Genomic DNA, 18,180 nt, shown 5'->3' on the forward strand with positions numbered 1-18,180 from the left:
ACTTCGAGTTTTGCAGTGAGGAAAAAAGGTTGGGTGAGAGATCAGGTTTTTTGGCTTTTAGCACCAGCTTAGACAGCTCAACTGTCTAAGTCCTTGTAGTTTGGTGGTTTGTTTTTCTTTTGGTTGGTTGGTTGTTTTAAGATCCTGACAGCATTTGCTACCTGCCACCGAAGGTTGTAAGTTGTGTCTGATGTGCTGGTGCGGACTGTCATACTCAAAGCACAGAAATGCTCCTGCATGTAGCTAAAGGGAAATGAGTGCTCAGTTTGTGTCGCTACCCTCATTTCCCTTGATTCAGTTGTGCGTTGATTCATGAACCCTCCCAATGAATAGATAGCCTTAGAATCTCAACGTCAACAGCAAGTAGTAGTGTTGTTATACGAGGAAAACAAAGCAAAGGCAACTGAGGAAGCTGTTACATATTGGCATTAAAATCTCTTTTCCAATGCTGATTTGTAAAAGTAGCTTTTTTCACTTTGACAGTAAACTCAGGAGCTGTCAGATGACAGAGATCAGGGTTTAAGTTCCTGCAGGATAGTGTGGAGGGCTTCTAGGAGTTTGGAATCCTGAACACCTCACCTGCTGGGAAGTGGATGAAGGGAAAGGGATTGATGCAGCAAGAATGTGTACTGCTGGGGTGGGCAGCACATCATTTCAGATAAGGAATGTGACACCAGGATTGCTCACGCTGTGTAAGTGGTGTGCTGCCAGGGAAGGCCATGGGGTGCTCCAGCCTCAGGGCAACAAGCATTGCCCCGGCCCTACTGCCAACAGCAAGTCAGGTTTCAAGCTGACACTTGCCAGTAGCTGTTTTTATGGCTGTTGCTCGCTGCTGTGGAGGATTTTAAGTGTTTCCATTGATTCTTTGCTCTCCAGTCGCACAGAAGCTCTGCCATCTGCTGGGAATGAATGTCATGGAGTTCACCCGGGCCATCCTGACCCCGCGCATCAAAGTGGGCAGAGACTACGTCCAGAAAGCCCAGACCAAAGAACAAGTAAGTTTGGGTGCCTTAAAGGTGAAGTGAAACTGCACCTCATCCTGATTAGCTCTTAATAGTAATCATAGGATACTGGTTTGGGTTGGGAGTGACCTTAAAGCTCATCCAGTTCCAACCCCTCCCATGGGCACGGACACTTTCCACTAGACCATGTTGCTCCAAGCCCCTTCCCAGCCCCCAGTTTGGATTAAGTGTGTACTGCCACTGACCTTGTTTAAGCTTTACTGCCTTTATTAAATGTTCTTATATGGTAAAAATTGGTAGTAGAATAGAAGGAACCTTTCCCTTTCCTTGACCTTCTGCTGGTTTCATCCTTTACTGTCAGCATTGTCTGTATCAAACATACAGAGAGCTTTTGGGTTTGTATGGAACAATTTAAAAACAAATTTTTCGTAACATTAATCGAACTCCCTTCGGTTTTACTCCTTGTTTTCATTTCTCAGTGGTATTAACTCCATTAAACTTCTTGTGTTCCTTTGTTTTTTGGGATAACATCCGTGTTCGAGTTCTTTTGATCATTTCTCCAGGGTAAATAATGTTCCTGTTTGGATTTCCAGGCAGACTTTGCAGTGGAAGCTTTGGCAAAGGCCACCTACGAGCGCCTCTTCCGCTGGCTTGTTCACCGCATTAACAAAGCTTTGGACAGGACCAAACGACAGGGAGCGTCTTTTATTGGAATTCTGGATATTGCTGGATTTGAAATCTTCGAGGTACTTCAGCGCTGCTGATCAGACCTCTTTCTTTGCCCTGTTAATGTGCATTCAGGACTAACTGCAGAGCCCCCGAATGCATCGTGTGCCAAGGCTGCAGCAGGGTTTGGTGTTGTAGCATCCAAATGCTTTGACAACTCTAAATCAGGGTGCTGAAAAGTCGTACTTGAGTCTAAATTGTTCTTTTATATGTATGTTCTTTCCTACTGTTAGTTTAATTATATGTAACGGGACATAAGATTTGCATCATGCCTTTCCCAATTTTCTTTACGTTACATTTGAATGTTGCAGAGTTTGGGGGTATTTCCTTGTAAGGCCAAGTTTTTGACTTCCAGCTACGTGATAAATCCTGGCACTGCATTATTCTTGCTCACTAATGTTATTCTTGCAGCTGAACTCCTTTGAGCAACTCTGCATTAACTACACCAATGAGAAGCTTCAGCAGTTATTTAACCACACGATGTTTATCCTGGAGCAAGAGGAATACCAACGAGAGGGTATAGAGTGGAATTTCATTGACTTTGGACTGGATCTGCAGCCTTGCATTGACTTAATCGAAAGACCTGTAAGTTTGTGCATTAAGAATGCTCTGAGGAGAAGGGGTAGATTTCAGAGTTTGTCTTTTACTGCCTGCAAAGTGTAGGGCTGTGCAGGCATTTCTTGTGGAGCTGTCACAAAAAGGGAATGAACCTGAATGCCAAGTCTAGAAATCTGTGTGTTAGTGGAAGGATTTATCCTCATGGGGTTTTGCCCTGATGTTGCGGTAGAACATGGAGCTAAAGACACTATTTATATACTTTTTTGCCATGGTACTAATGAAGTCTCTAATCCATTGGGCTATAGGAGCTTTAGATGGGGGCCGAGTTAGAAGCTTTTCAAGGCTTACAGGAAACTTTTTCAATTGAGAGCAATAGGAACATTCCTGAAGCTTCCCTTAGGGTAGAGTTTTCCCCATAAATCTACCTTGCGAATAGGAAACCAGTATCATAAAGGTGGTTTTAATCACTGTGCTTTTTAACATATTCTGTTTGCTCAAAATGTGGAAGCTGAAGAGGACTTCAAAGAGCAGGAGGACTGGTTGGGGGAGAACAAAAATCATCACTGCCAAAAGTTATCATTCCTCACACCTTGAAACTGCGCTTAGAATTATTTGATGCCCTTTGAAATTAAACTTAGGGCATTGCAGTTCCTGCTCTCTGCGTTCCTGTGTGTGTATTCTCAAGTACACGTAAGCTGCCAGTGACGCTGTGCAGTGATGCTGTGCATCCTGAGGAGCAGCAAAGCCCACAGAATACGTCCTTGTTTCTCTCTAGAGTAGGAAAAGGGAAATGTTGTTTCAGTTACCAAAGGTTTGCATGTTGTGTGTGGAACTTCAGAAGATTCTGCCTCTTTAGAAGGTAAAAGCTCTGCCAGAAAGCCTTAGGGGTAGGTGTAGATGCTTTCAGTAAGCATCAGGTGTTCAGGAGAACATCTGAAAATGCACCAAGTTAATAGATTTTTGTTCTATTTTTTTTAAAGGCAAATGTCAACACTTCAGAACTGTTCTGTACATGTGAAGCCGTGTAGTAGCACATAGAAACATCCCTTTAAATGTGTAAACTTTACATTCACTAAGAGCTTTTAAAGCATAAACCACTTTATAAACCCTTTATTTATCTTTACTTTCCTGTGTACATCTGTCTGCCTTCTGAGGAAAGCGATCCTGTCAAACAGCTCTAAAACAGACATTGCTTGTTCCCTGCTGCATTTTAAGAGCAAACAAAGCTTCAAATGGAGAGCTTACATCATGTGGAAAGGGAGGGAGTATATGAAAGGCAAGGCCCTGGGCAGCTCTATATTGGGTCTCCATATCCATTGGAATGAGTTTGTTTGAAGCAGTCACAATGTCCTGCACTGAGCTGGGGTCCCGCAAAGCTTGTTTTAATTTAAATCAAATTTGAATCAGTTCAGGCAACTTCTTGTTGTGGTATTCAATGGTGTGTTCTAAATACTGACATATGAAAGTATGTATAGAGGTGATATTAACAGAGAGAAAATCCAACTGAATTTCAGGCCAATCCTCCTGGTGTGTTAGCGTTACTGGATGAGGAATGCTGGTTCCCTAAAGCTACTGACAAGACATTTGTGGAAAAACTGGTCCAAGAGCAAGGAACCCACTCCAAGTTCCAAAAGCCAAGACAGCTGAAGGACAAAGCAGACTTCTGCATTATTCACTATGCAGGGAAGGTAAGGACTAAAAGTGAAATACTTGGTTTGGAGAAAGCACTAAGCACTAGAGCTACCTGGTGTAGGAATACGTGCAGGAGGGTGGCCTTGTTTGATTTTCTTGAACATATTCAGAAGAGCTCTGATGGAACTTTTGTTACCAAATAAAACTGAAAACTCAAATTTCATATTAAATTAAGCAAATATTTCAGTTTCCTTTAATTTTGTCCTTGGGTCATTGAGGTGAGGAGTTTTTTCAGGACTTTACAGAAATTAATCACTTCTGACTATCTTTGCGCCCAAGTTGATGGCATTGCTTGATGCAGGGCTGTGTCAGTACCATCTGCACTCTATATCCTCAATTCCCGTAAGACTTCCTGTAAATCCCCTCTCATAGGTAAGCTGATGCCTTTTCATTTTTACTGTTACTTCAATCTCTAGTTTCCTGCTGAGGGGGACAGAGCTCAGATGCATTGTGAACAGGCCTATGAAATAACAGCAGTTCTTGTGTTCAGTGGATCTTTCATGATCGCCAGGTCTGTTCTGTAGGGCTGTGCTGTGTAATTCTTTTCCTAAAGAGTTAAACCTTAACCGTAGCACCAGTTTTCGCCCTGATCTGTAGGAGAAACAGGTTGTGTGAATGAGTAAGAGCTATCCTTTAATTTTCACTCAAAGACTAATGGCTTCTTGTTACCTATTGGATGGTTTCAGTGGTGCCGACTAGAAACCTATGCAAAAGTTGAAATAAAGAAATGATCCAGCTCTGGAGCCCCCAACACAAGAGGGGCATGGAGCTGTTGGGGCCAGGCCGGAGGAGGCCCCGGAGCTGCTGCGAGGGCTGGAGCAGCTCTGCTCTGGAGCCAGGCTGAGAGAGCTGGGCTGGGGCAGCCTGGAGAAGAGAAGGCTCCTGAAGGGGAGACCTTAGAGCAGCTCCAGTGCCTAAAGGGGCTCCAGGAAATCTGGAGAGGGGCTTTGGACAAGGGCCTGTAGGGACAGGCCAAGGCGAATGGCTTTAACCTGCCAGAGGGGAGCTTGAGATGAGCTCTGAGGCAGAAGCTCTTCCCTGTGAGGGTGCTGAGGCGCTGGCACAGACTTTTCCCGGAGAAGCTGTGGCTGCCCCATCCCTGGCAGTGTTCAAGGCCAGGTTGGACACAGGGGCTTGGAGCAACCTGCTCTAGTGGAAGGTGTCCCTGCCCGTGGCAGGGGTTGGAACTGGATGAGCTTTGAGGTCCCTTCCAACACAAACCAGTCTGTGGATTCTATGATGCATTTTGTTGTATCAATATTTAAAACAGGCACTTAGCAATAATGAAATCATCCCTGTTACTGCAGTTAGTACTCAGTTACCTGTAGGTAATCAAAATGAAGTAAAGCAGCTTGGTGCCTGGCTGCTAGGAGTGACTGTTCTGAGGAAGGGTTGACTCCTGCCACCCGAGTGTGGGTGTTTCTGGAATACCAGCACCCCGTGTCTTCCTCTGACAGAGGCATTGATCATTTCTGAAGGAATGTGTATTCCTTCAAAACTGGAATCGTTTGTAAAACAGCTTTTCCTGCAAGAAGAACTAAGATAATGATCTGATTTGGTTTTGGATGTTGGAAGCGTTTAAATGTGGCTTTCCTTGCAAAGCCCTTATTAAAAACCAGAAAACTCTGGGTTTAGTTGAAGCAAAACCATGCTTGTCTATACAGAGGTTTTGTTGGACTTGGGGATTTTAGGACTCTCTTTTGGGTGGGGATGAAACCCACGTTGATATCATTGAGTTCTCAACTGCTGAGCTATGGTTTAATTGCAAACCACAGAATTGGTTCTTTCAAGATAAGAGCTTTGTTTTCTTTATAGAACAAAGTGTTGAAGTACAACTGCTACAGTGAAATTAAACAGATTCGTGCTGTAGCACATCCTTCATTTACTCTCTAGTCACTTAAAGTAATTAGGCTCTATACTAGAGTTCTTTTTACATCTTCACACTGAGCAGGGAAGCCTTGTTTTGGCAATGGCACTAGAATGTAACCAGCTCCTGGTAAGCAAGAAGCCAGATTGCTGAAATTTTAAGAAACCACAAGGATGATCAGGGGCTGGAGCACCTCCTGTATGAAGACAGGCTGAGAACATTGGGGCTGTTCAGCCTGGAGAAGAGAAGCTGCGTGGAGACCTCAGAGCAGCTTCCAGTGTCTGAAGGGGGCTACAAGGATGTTGGAGAGGGACCTTCATCAGGGACTGTAGTGATAGGACAAGGGGTGATGGGTTCAAACTGAAACAGGTGAGATTTAGCATTCACATAAGGAATAAATTCTTCCCTGTGAGGGCGCTGAGGCGCTGGCACAGGGTGCCCAGAGAAGCTGTGGCTGCCCCATCCCTGGCAGTGTTCAAGGCCAGGTTGGACACAGGGGCTTGGAGCAACCTGCTCTAGTGGAAGGTGTCCCTGCCCGTGGCAGGGGATTGGGACTGGATGATATTAAGGTCCCTTCCAACCCAAACTGGTCTGGGATTCTATGATTCTAAAATGCTCATTTGCTCTTTGAAAAGAATAATAACTTTACATGGTTCTTTGAACTGTTCTAAGGAGGCACAACTAACTTAGAGGAAGTGAGCATCAAGAAGAGACTAAGAGGAAATCATCAGCATAGTATTCTGAAAGCTTTCTTTTTGATGCTGTTGAATTGGAGCCTGTAGCTGGTGTGGTGCCCCTGCTCACCTGCCTCTTGGTTGCTCCACAGGTAGACTACAAGGCAGATGAGTGGCTGATGAAGAACATGGACCCCCTGAATGACAACGTGGCTACACTTTTGCACCAGTCTTCTGACAAGTTTGTTGCAGAGCTTTGGAAGGATGGTAAGAGATCATGCTCTGAGCACGCACATTATCAGCAACTTTTACCTTGCTGGATGAGTTTGTTGTGTTGGGGTTTTTTTGCCTTCTCACCCTCCACCTCTACACTGTAAATACCTACAGCATTTTCTCTATTGTCCAGCTCCAAAAGTACAACAAGGAAGCTGGATTGCACCTACAGTCCCTTGCACATGTACCATTTCTGAGTAGCTGCTTTTCATGGTCATTATTTGAACTGATATTCACTTATTACTTGTTACCCTGTGTCAAGAATGCAGAATCTTGTCCACAACTCATAGCTGGACTTGCTGCAATGGTGTCCTGAGTGTAGGCAGCTGTAGTGCTTCTTGCTGCTACTCAAATGTTGCCTTCTGTCAGCAGTTGTTTCATGTGCAGTGGTGGGTGATATCCTGGGAATCTGCATCTCCTACATTAAAACTCATTAAAAGCTATACTAGTGCTTAGGTATTGTGCAGTAAAACCCAATGCCATGTGTTTCTATCTAAACTGGGCGCTGATGGTTAGCCGGTTTTCCTGCACATCAGCTTAAAAGTACCAAAATACTCCAAGAAGGAGAAATAGCCAAATATTTAGCAGGGACTTTTCTAGTTTTAACATCACAGGTTATTAAGTAGAGTATATTTCCTTGTCACAGCATATAAATCCTGGAGTTTCTTATCTGAGGAGGGAAATGAAGGTTGTGATATAGATGATGCTGTGGGTTAATACTGAGTTTCCCTCTTACTTGGTTCAGCTATAGAGAGCAGCTTTAAGGAATATATAAAGAACTTTCTGGTTGTGGATCTGCTCCATTCCTTTTGAGTACACACACAGAAGCAAAAGTGTTTTGGTCCAAATATTCAAAACCTGCTTCCACAGACAATTGTAATGTGCATGGGATATGTTGTGGCTTTTGTAGCACAGTTAAGTCTGTTTGCAATTGATAAACCTGTTGTGTATACTAACTGAAGTGTCTTGTGTATCTGCTCTTCTGTCTTTCTGTTTTTGCTGTTTCTCTGCCTTAGAGATTCAGAATATTCAGAGAGCCTGTTTCTATGACAGTATTACTGGTCTTCATGAGCCACCAGGTGAATGGATATAAAAACAGTAGGCCGACCAAAGGCAGGGCTGTCGTACCTACAGGAAACCCATTTTTGCTCGTAGGCTTGCATGAACTTCTCATTTCATGCTGAACTTAGGTATACCTCCACCAGGCAGGTGGTCTTCAAGTGCATACCTATTGCTGCTGCATACATATAGCATCTGTATTTTATGCATTGCATTGAAGCATTGCAGATAAAAAGGTTTGTTGCTTCCAAGTTCCATGTTGAGATGTAGAATTGCATCTTAAGTGACAATTCTGGTAGCTCCAAGCATTTGAGAGAATGTGTAAGCTTTGTGACACTATCAAGCTTCTTTCTGCAGTCCAACATTGACAAAACGCTGGAACATTGTAGAATGTGGATGGATTTTGGGGGGAGGAGAGCTGAAGGATGTATTGAAGTATCAGAATGAGTGCTGCAGTTGTAGTGGGAGTAGTAAGTGAAATAAGCTTCTTCCAGACTTGTTGGAATTGTTATTTTATTGAAGAAAAAATTCCTGATTTGAATATTTCCCTTTGTAGAAGCTGCACATGTTTTCTGAGGCATCAAGGAATCAACAAATCCAACCTCTTCCTCATCCTTCTTGTATTCCTCTCCCCAGGTTTAGAGATGTGTGTATGTGAAGGTTGTGCCTTCAGACTTTCCATCTTTACTTGCGTTTATCTTGACTACTCAGCTTACATCACATACTTGAGGAAGCTAGTGGGGTTTCCTGAAGGAAGCAGTAGAGGCTTTGGCCAACGGAGGGTTGTCCAGTCACGCTGTTTGATGACTACTGTGCTTCACTTATGGGGAAAACTTGCATTGAACTTTAATAATCCTCTTTGAAATATAAGTAACCATCTTAGAGTTGGAGGCCAGAGGGGAGCAAAACTGAGTATGTGCAATTATCAAATACATTTGCAAACTCTTAAAAAGCAGGTGCCCAAACACAAGCTGGGTGGTGTCCAGGCACTGGTGGTGTTCTGTTATTCTCTGTAAGACTGATGCCCAGGAATCTCTGTCCCATTTCTGGTTTAGAATGGAGTCTGCTTCAAAGGAAATAGTTGGGATATGATCTTATGAGCAACTTAGCACTTACTTATTCTCCTAACTTCAATAAGATGCTCAGATTCTTGTGTTCAAAACCGTGTGGAGGATCTGGGCTTTGCTCTATGCTACCTGCAAGACTTACAAGTGATGATTCAAACTCAGTGCCCTCTATTTTTCTGCTTTTGACTATTCTCTTTTTTAATTGACCTTTGAAAACCAGTGGAGCACAAGTATGAAATAAAATATTGTCACTTCTTTGTCATATACAAAACTAATTCTGGTAGCAAAGCATTATTCCCTCGGCTTTGGTTTGAATGAATGTGAAGATCACAGAGATGGAGTTGTAGCATACATACAGCTGCTGGTTTCTGGCTGGCCAGCTTGGATTTCCTGCAGAACCAATACATGTTGTATATTTGCTCAATACTAAGAAGTACCAACTATAACTATTAAGATGTCCAAACACCTGTGAGTTTTCTTTCTTATTGAGCTGTTTAAGTAATGGTTGACATGCACGTGGAATCACGTTCATGGGTTTGGCCTGTAGGAGTTAGCGAAGGCAGTCAGATTTCTTTGGGCTTCTGAAGAAGAAACCAGAGAGATCCTTACCCAAAATGTTCCAAAAAGAATCAAAAGAAAAACCTTTCTTCAGCAGCTTTCAAGTGCTTTGCTGTGCAGTTCTCCTGGTTTGAATCTTGTCTTCTGGCTAGAGAGGTCTTTGCAGTTGTATATGAAACTTGGAGGAATTGTTCAACAGAGCAGATTAGCAGAAGTCTGGCAGATGTTTTTTTCCCCTCTTGTCACTGGAATAACACTATTTCCAACTCTTCCTTATAGTTTTATGCTTTCAAACCAATTTTGAATATTCATTGAAACTCAGATTTAATCTAATTCCTGTGAGTGACTCTTCATTTTAATGTGCACAGATGTCTAATTCCAAATGTCCCACCCAGAAATACTTTGCATTGTAAGAATGCAAAGAATCGCCAGTTTCCAGGCAGCTTACAATCCCTTCAAAGCTCCCTTAAGATAAAGAATTTGAATAGTTTAGGCTTTACTGGTCATGTAGAACTGCAAGTAAAGAGCTGGATATTTTACTCTGTACCTACTAAAGCTACACTACTCTGCTGTGTAAGTTTGTGGCTTTGGTTCCCCTGCTTCCGCGCAGCGTTCCCGGTGCGTGCTGACTGCTTTGCCTTCTGACGGCACCTTCCACCGTGTGTTCTGCAAAGCTTCTGCTGCTGCACTATTGCTCCTCTTTCGGCCCCTCTTTATACCTGACAAATACTAAAGTCCACTTAATTCTCTTCTCCTTCCCAGTGGATCGTATTGTGGGTCTGGATCAGGTCACTGGGATCACAGAGACCGCTTTTGGCTCTGCGTACAAGACCAAGAAGGGCATGTTCCGTACTGTTGGGCAACTGTACAAAGAATCTCTCACCAAGCTGATGGCAACGCTCCGAAACACTAATCCCAATTTTGTTCGCTGCATCATTCCAAATCATGAGAAGAGGGTATGTACTACAGACCCCTCCTCTAATTCTTTATTCCAGGCTTTACATCCAGTTTAAGTTATGCATGCTGTCCGTGTCATCCCTTGCAATCAGAAGCCAGGCTTCATAAGGTTTTCACACTGATCAGATATCGGCTCAGTATTCCCTGCATATCCCTGAATTTAAACAACCGACATGTAGAGGGAAGCCTGAAGAACTTCAGCTGCAGGTTTTCATTTGTACAAATTAAAAGACTAAAAGTCATGGTTGTTTTGTTGCTTCAGGCTGGAAAATTGGATCCACATCTGGTTCTAGATCAGCTTCGTTGCAACGGTGTTTTGGAAGGAATAAGGATTTGCCGACAAGGATTTCCAAACAGGATAGTGTTCCAGGAATTCAGACAGAGGTAACAGCAGGAACAGTCTGTTGATTTTTTATGAGATAAAGTTCCTTGTTAAATAATTGAAGACAACCCCTGCCCCCTTCCCCAATCCAACTGGAATAAAATCCTGGTACAGATTGCCCAGAGTGGTGGGTGCTCCATCCCTGGGGATATTTGAGGCCAGGCTGGATGTGGTTCTGGGCAACCTGATCTAGTTGAAGATGTCCCTGCTCATTGCAGGGGGATTGGACTGAGTGAGCTTTGAAGGTCCCTTCCAACCCAAACCATTCTCTGATTCTATGACCATGTGTGTCTTGAGGCAGTTAAATACTACAAGTTTATTCTAAAGACAGTAGGGAAAGGAGACAATCTCACATGGATTGCTGGAAAAACTGGAGAAATTCCTCAGCTGTGGCTGTGGTGACTGTAGCTTTATGGGTTTATAATCATGTAGCTTATTGTTGAATGTAAAGGTGTTTTTTTCATTTGACTTAAAGGTATGAGATCCTTACTCCCAATGCAATTCCGAAGGGGTTTATGGATGGTAAACAGGCCTGTGAGCGTATGGTAAGTGTTTATACCTAAATAGTTAAAATGTTGAAAGCCTGAAAGAAAAATGGTCCTTTTCTTGATGTAAAATCACTGTGCTTGCCTCTCCTTTTAGATCAGAGCCTTAGAGCTGGACCCCAACTTATACAGAATTGGACAGAGCAAGATTTTTTTCCGAGCTGGTGTCTTGGCACACTTAGAAGAAGAACGAGATCTGAAGATCACAGACATTATCATCTTCTTCCAGGCAGTCTGTAGAGGATACCTGGCTAGGAAGTACGTGTGCTTTTACAATCTGATCTTCTTGTGGTCTTCTGAAGTCTCTCTTGATAGGGAGCTATGCATTAAAGCTTTCATTTCAGGAGAGATTTTTCCCCCCAGTGCGTTGCCTGTCGTTGTATCCAGGGTGTTAGATGAATTTTTCCCCAGTAAGAATTTGCACCTTCCTTCCTTAATAGTATCTTCTCCTTTCCTTAATCCTGCCTTTGACACGTGCAGCTGTTTACAGTATAGCTTCTCATTGTAGAAAAGTCTCTCCCCCTGCTCCACTGGAGATTCTTAGAGGCACTCTGGAAAGCTGCTGCTTTGAAATTAAAGGACAGTTCAGTGTCTCATCCAGCCTGATTTTACCTTTTTAAGAAAAAAGTCTCTGAAGAGTTAAGAACAAATAGCATTGGTACTCATTGCTTTGAACTAGTGAATCCAGCTCTTGCCCTACCTCTTCATATAAGGAATGAGTACTCATAAATCAGTGTAGTCACTGAGACTTAAAAATACGCCTATTTATGGTCTGCAAGTGTTCTAGGGTTGGGTAACCTGAAAATTAATACCACAGGCAGATGATAAGCTGTATTTAACACAAAATGTTTTGCTCTTTCTGTCCGCAGGGCCTTTGCAAAGAAACAGCAGCAACTGAGTGCACTGAAAATCCTGCAGAGGAATTGCGCTGCGTACTTAAAGCTCAGGCACTGGCAGTGGTGGAGAGTCTTCACGAAGGTTTGTTACGTTCTAGGTCTTTCTTGGACTCTTGTAAATAGGTGAATGCAGGTTCTCACTTGTTCTTTCCAAATCTTTACAGGTGAAGCCTCTTCTTCAAGTCACTCGTCAAGAAGAAGAACTTCAAGCCAAGGACGAGGAGCTAATGAAGGTGAAAGAGAAACAGACAAAAGTGGAGGCAGAACTTGAGGAGATGGAAAGGAAACACCAACAGGTTTGTGTCCAAGATCAGCTTTTGATGTCTAGGATGTGAATTGCACTATATCCCATGTGAGGGAGGCATGTTGGGGAGACACTTGTGAGCACAACCACTGAGAATCAGGCAAGCTAGCTCCTTTGACACTCAGCTAAAATCTGGAAAAGGAAGATACAGCAGGAGCCATTCCTCCAGGAATGCAGAAACATCATGTTAGCAGAACTAGATCTAGATGGCATATCAGGGAGAAGTTGTTCCCTGTGAGGGTGCTGAGGTGCTGGCACAGGGTGCCCAGAGAAGCTGTGGCTGCCCCATCCCTGGCAGTGTTCAAGGCCAGGTTGGACACAGGGGCTTGGAGCAACCTGCTCTAGTGGAAGGTGTCCCTGCCCATGGCAAGGGTTGGAACTGGATGAGCTTTAAGGTCCTTTCCAACCCAAACCAGATTATTGGAGAAAACTGAAAATGGATTTATGGTGATAAGTAACATTGATATCAATATAAAGAAGAGATAAATGTCACAGATATAGACATGTGTTTGTCACTATGGTAAGTTTGAGACCTGATAGAACTGGAATGGATATCTAAAGGGAGAGCATCAGTTCCTGTTGATCTGGCTGGAAGGCATGGCCTGTCAGGAGTGTCTGGGGACACTGGGTTTGTCTTAGTTTGGAGAAGAGGAGGCTGAGGGGCAACCTCATTGTTCTCTACAGCTTCCTGAGGAGGGCAAGAGGAGAGGGAAGTGTTTATCTCTTCTCCTTGGGATGCCAAGACAGAACATGTAGGAATGGTTCAAAGATGCACTGGGGAAAGTTCACACCATTAGGAAACATTTCTTTATCCAAGAGGTCAGGCAAACACTGGTACAGGCTTCCTAGAGAGGTGGTCGATGCCCTGAGCCTGTGTTGGAGGCATGTGAGCAATGACTTTAATAACATGCTTTAACTTTTGGTCAGCCTCAAAGTGGTTATGCAGTTGGACTAGATGATTGTTGCAGGTTCCTTCCAACTGGAACTATTGTGTTCTGCTGTCAAGTTTACACAGCAATTAGGAATATGGTCTAGTTCTGTTCCAATGACTCCAAGTGCCAGTGCCAGCCCAGCTTCCCGTGGCACTGCTCTGCCACCATGGAGGCATGAGTGTGAGGAACAGGCCAGGAAACAGGCACTTCCCTCATCTTTTTGTTGCTGGCAGAACACGGCAGGTGGAGTTGGAGCAGTGAGATTTGTTCCTTACGTGGGGGACAAGTGAGTGAATGCTGCTATAGCGCTACTGCGAAAGCTGGTGTCTTCTAAAGCCCTCTGCTAGAAGCCTTTCAGTTTGGATGTTGACCAGGGAGTCAAGAATTGCAGCAGAACTTGGCCTTTAAGTAACTTCATAGTTGTCATGTATTTTACGAGAGACTTTGAAATGTTGTTTTTTAATGCTTTACTACCTTTTGTGTCTATTTGCAGCTTCTAGAAGAGAAGAACATTCTTGCAGAGCAGCTACAGGCTGAGACCGAGCTCTTTGCAGAAGCTGAGGAGATGAGGGCTCGCCTGGCTGCCAAAAAACAAGAGCTGGAAGAAATTCTCCATGATTTGGAGTCCAGGGTTGAGGAGGAAGAGGAAAGAAACCAAATATTGCAGAATGAGAAAAAGAAAATGCAGGGCCATATCCAGGTATGTGGCTCGGTGGTGTGTGCAGATAGAGCACTAAAGGTAGCAAGCACTTAGAGTGGGGAGGAACTGGGAATGACTCCCTGGGGCTTCCCTGTAGAAACAAGGACTGATGGGATGATGTCACTTATGAGACAAATGTTCCTTTTTGACTGAAATCCAGTGAATATCCTGAAGAATATTCCTTCTTTGACTTTTACGAAACTAAGACAGTTTCGTCTCCGCCGAGTTACTTGGTTTTGAGTTGAGATTTTGGAGTTTTTTTGAGTGAAAATCAGTTGATTTAGGTGCTTCCTTTTGAATTACGGGGACCTTGGCAAGGAATATCGGAACTTCTCTGTCTTTCAAAATATTCAAGGTACTTGAAGGGGAAATAAACCTCACATCACAGCTCTTGATCCCTTTTAATAAGTGTCCATTAATCTGTGGCTGAGAATCTTACTTAAAACCACAAATGAATAGAAGCACAATACTTATTGCCTTTCTAGTCATATCTAGGTACCTGTGCCAATATCTGAGCCATTTCAGCTGTAACATTGAGATCTAGTTTCATACTGAAATCATGAGATCTGTTTCTTGTGGTGTCTCTTTGTAGACAGTTGCACTTTTACACCAGATGCCCTATTCAGACGCAGGATGCTATACGAAGTCTGTGACATAAAACCTGAACTGATTTGGTTGTCATTAAGTGGAATGTTCAGAACTAGGAAGGTGAAAGACTGGTGAAGTGACTGTATGTTTCCTAGACAGCATATTTCAACTTTGGCTGGAATACAGAGCATAAGAAATTCCATGTGTATCACATGGCCCTTAATTTCATTACCATTTCAATGCTACCATAAAGGAATCTAACAAAGCAATTGCGTTTTCAGTGCTGGTTTGGGCAGGTGGCTTTTGAAAATAATACATCTTTGCACCAAGTTGGAAACAAAAATTAATACAAGTGAAAAACTAACCCAGATGCAATTTCCTTCCTTCCCAGGACCTGGAGGAGCAGCTCGATGAGGAGGAGGGAGCTCGGCAGAAGTTGCAGCTTGAGAAAGTAACAGCTGAAGCGAAGATCAAGAAGATGGAGGAAGAGATCCTGCTGCTGGAGGACCAAAATTCCAAGTTTGTGAAGGTGAGAGCAGTCTGCACGCTGGGGATCCTGCACATAAGGGATAGGAGTGCCAAGTGACAGCTCTCAAAACATTGGAGGCTGCTGTTCCACTATCTATCAAGTTTGCGGGGTTTGAAGAGGTTGAAGCTGAGACACTGAAGAGATTCCTTTGAACTGACCTTCAAAAGGGAGGTGTTTGTCCTCCATTCTTTCCAGTTTCATGAGTCTTAAAATATAAGAGCTGGAAACAATGTGTGTCATAGCTACACTTGTTCTCTGCAGAGGATTTCCAAAGCTGTAGAGGAGATGCTGTCCTAACCCAGGCCCCTGTGTGTTGAATTCCGAGTCTCCCTTTCTGGGAAAACAAATGTTCATGTTTCTGTGCTATTCCAGTTGATCCTTAATATTGACAGGCCAGTCATTTGAAATAAAACCTGTACTGTATGTGCTGTGTGGGACCTCTGTGTGGATTTTTGTATATTAAGGTATTTGTGCTGCTTTTAGAGACTCTGCAAACTGTTTCAGAGTTACCATTCTCCCCTTTCTCCTAACTAGGAAAAGAAGCTGATGGAGGATCGCATTGCTGAATGTACTTCTCAGCTGGCTGAAGAAGAAGAAAAGGCCAAAAACTTGGCCAAACTCAAGAACAAACAGGAAATGATGATCACTGATTTGGAAGGTTTGTTCTTATATTTGCCTATTAACAGCTTGGACACCATGCTAGAGAGGAGTGGAGCACTTAGTACAATGTATGCAGCATCTGATCCAGTCTGCTCGGTGTAACTTTATACGTAGATATCTTAATAGCTGTTATTTTTATCTAAAGCTTGAAAGAAATTTGTGTCACTTGCAAGCCTTGTTGTGTCTGGCTGCTCAGTCTTTCCCATGTTTAACTTGTTAGGTTTTTATTTCTGAGCATCCATTTCATTTATAGAGGCACTCAGAAGTTCATGTAGGTGCAGGCATCCCTTGTACCATGGTAAAACATCTCTCTCTTGGGAGGGATACCCACTTGGTGTCCCCAACATAAGAACATGGAACTGTTGGAGCAAGTCCAGAGGAGGCCATGAGGATGATCAGGTGCTGGAGCACCTCCTGTATGAAGGCAGGCTGAGAAAATAGCCTGGAACAGAGAAGCTGTGGCTGCCCCATCCCTGGCAGTGTTCAAGGCCAGGTTGGACACAGGGGCTTGGAGCAACCTGCTCTAGTGGAAGGTGTCCCTGCCCGTGGCAGGGGGTTGGAACTGGATGAGCTTTAAGGTCCTTTCCAACCCAAACCATTCCATGATCCCAAGTTGCTACATTTTCCTATGATAACACATGAGAACAACATATTTCTGGAAGAATGTTCCTAGGCCCTCATTAGGCTTCCAAGATTCTTTGAAAAATCAAATCTGAATTGATTTGCTTTTTGTTTAAATGCTTTGTTTATCTAAAATGACTTCGTTTCTCTGGCAGTTATTTCCAGCCCTATATGTAACCTTTCTTGATTTGATGCTTTCTTCAATTACTTATGGCTGTAAATAGCTATTGTGCAACATTAAACTGCCAAGTCAGAGTTGCAAAATATAAGGCAAAGTTGCTCTCTGTGCCCTAATTTGGAAATGGTGTTTTCTTTACTCTATTATGGCCTGTCCTGCTACATACTTTAAAACTGATGTGCTTATGGAAGAATACCAAACTTTAATCTTATCTGTGTAGGAAGGTATCGAACTAACAGGGGGAAAGTAGGTGATTGATGTACCTTTTCTTTATAAATCGTATTCAGAGACCTTAAAATGGGCATAAGTAAGCTTTACTCACTGGAAAATAATGCTTGAGTAGGTGGATGCTTAAAGCAGGGCTAGTGTTTCTCTGAAGATACTTGACAGATGTGTTTGGTTATGGTACCATTCCAAGCCTGATGACCTTAGAAATGGAAATTAAAGCTTAAATATAAAGCATGCAATTTCTTGGCTAGTAAAGCACAGTAAAATGATATTTACTCTTGGGCATGATTCAAAGAAGCCATTAAGGTCTCTCTGCAAGGGTCTTGGCACTGCTAGGCACTGACACTTGAAGAAAAGAATCTAATTCAATTTATTGCGAACTTTCTCAATTACAAAATTAGGTCTTACGACAGTGGCCTGTCACTCCCCAGGGATGTAATGGAAAAACAGAGGGAAAGTGCTGGGTTTTCTTTCTGAATGAGGAACTGTTCAGAGAAAACCAGTGTTACTTTAGATTGTCTGGAAAATCCCAAATAGTCCTGGGCGGCTCGAAGAGACAGTTCTTGAACATGGCTCCCTTTCCTTGTTGAAGATGATGTCCTGATCCAGTAGCAGGCTCAAGAAGGGTAAATCTCTGCACTGAGGACCCACAAAGTATTGAACAAGTCTAATAATGTAGCTTTATGCTAATGCACATAGAATTGTGCTAATGCTATGCTAAGCAAAACCTCCCTGTGCCTTAACTACGTTCCATACCTGGTCATTAGCTGACTGTAAACTCTGCAGCCAGGAACTGTCTCAAATCAACAACAGGCAGAGCAACCAGATGTGTCTTCTTGCTGTGGCCCTGATAACAGGATGGTTTTCACAAAGAAGTACCTAAGGGCAGGAGTATCTCAGCTACACAAGTACATCACTGCAGGCTGTCAGGGTTGTAAAGTCTTGCTTAAGTGTTGATGGGATGTGAGTTAGTGACACAGATACTTGCAAAAAGGGTTTATCCAAGTTTTCTTTCAGCTGCACTGTTTTCAAATAGACCTGTTGGAGTCCAGCCTTGCCCTTCCAGAACTGTGCAAGCCATCACTTTTTCCAGTCTGTAGCTGATCTTCATTTTTGAATAATGGTGTCTGTGATTCTCTGGCCTAACAGCTCAAATTGTCTGTTAGATCCCGCTCCTTAATTTCTATCAGGGTGAGATTATGTTTTATTCCCTTATTTCAAGCT

General features: G+C 43.2%; 1 protein-coding gene across 2 annotated transcripts in view; it reads left to right on the plus strand.

The window, feature by feature from the left end:
* The window catches only part of MYH10 (myosin heavy chain 10), a 94,850-nt gene that overhangs the window by 60,670 nt on the left and 16,000 nt on the right, over nt 1-18,180 (plus strand). For both annotated transcript variants that reach the window (XM_030505751.1, XM_030505750.1), the window contains 14 exons: nt 877-995; nt 1,556-1,708; nt 2,100-2,273; nt 3,761-3,934; nt 6,632-6,746; nt 10,199-10,392; nt 10,656-10,777; nt 11,251-11,320; nt 11,418-11,578; nt 12,190-12,298; nt 12,381-12,512; nt 13,946-14,152; nt 15,132-15,269; nt 15,804-15,927. In XM_030505751.1, the coding sequence (XP_030361611.1) occupies nt 877-995; nt 1,556-1,708; nt 2,100-2,273; nt 3,761-3,934; nt 6,632-6,746; nt 10,199-10,392; nt 10,656-10,777; nt 11,251-11,320; nt 11,418-11,578; nt 12,190-12,298; nt 12,381-12,512; nt 13,946-14,152; nt 15,132-15,269; nt 15,804-15,927 (1,992 nt within the window). The remainder of the gene's footprint in view (nt 1-876; nt 996-1,555; nt 1,709-2,099; nt 2,274-3,760; nt 3,935-6,631; nt 6,747-10,198; nt 10,393-10,655; nt 10,778-11,250; nt 11,321-11,417; nt 11,579-12,189; nt 12,299-12,380; nt 12,513-13,945; nt 14,153-15,131; nt 15,270-15,803; nt 15,928-18,180) is intronic.

The sequence above is a fragment of the Strigops habroptila genome, chromosome 14 (assembly GCF_004027225.2).
Source record: "Strigops habroptila isolate Jane chromosome 14, bStrHab1.2.pri, whole genome shotgun sequence".
Classification (NCBI taxonomy): Eukaryota; Metazoa; Chordata; class Aves; order Psittaciformes; family Psittacidae; genus Strigops; species Strigops habroptila.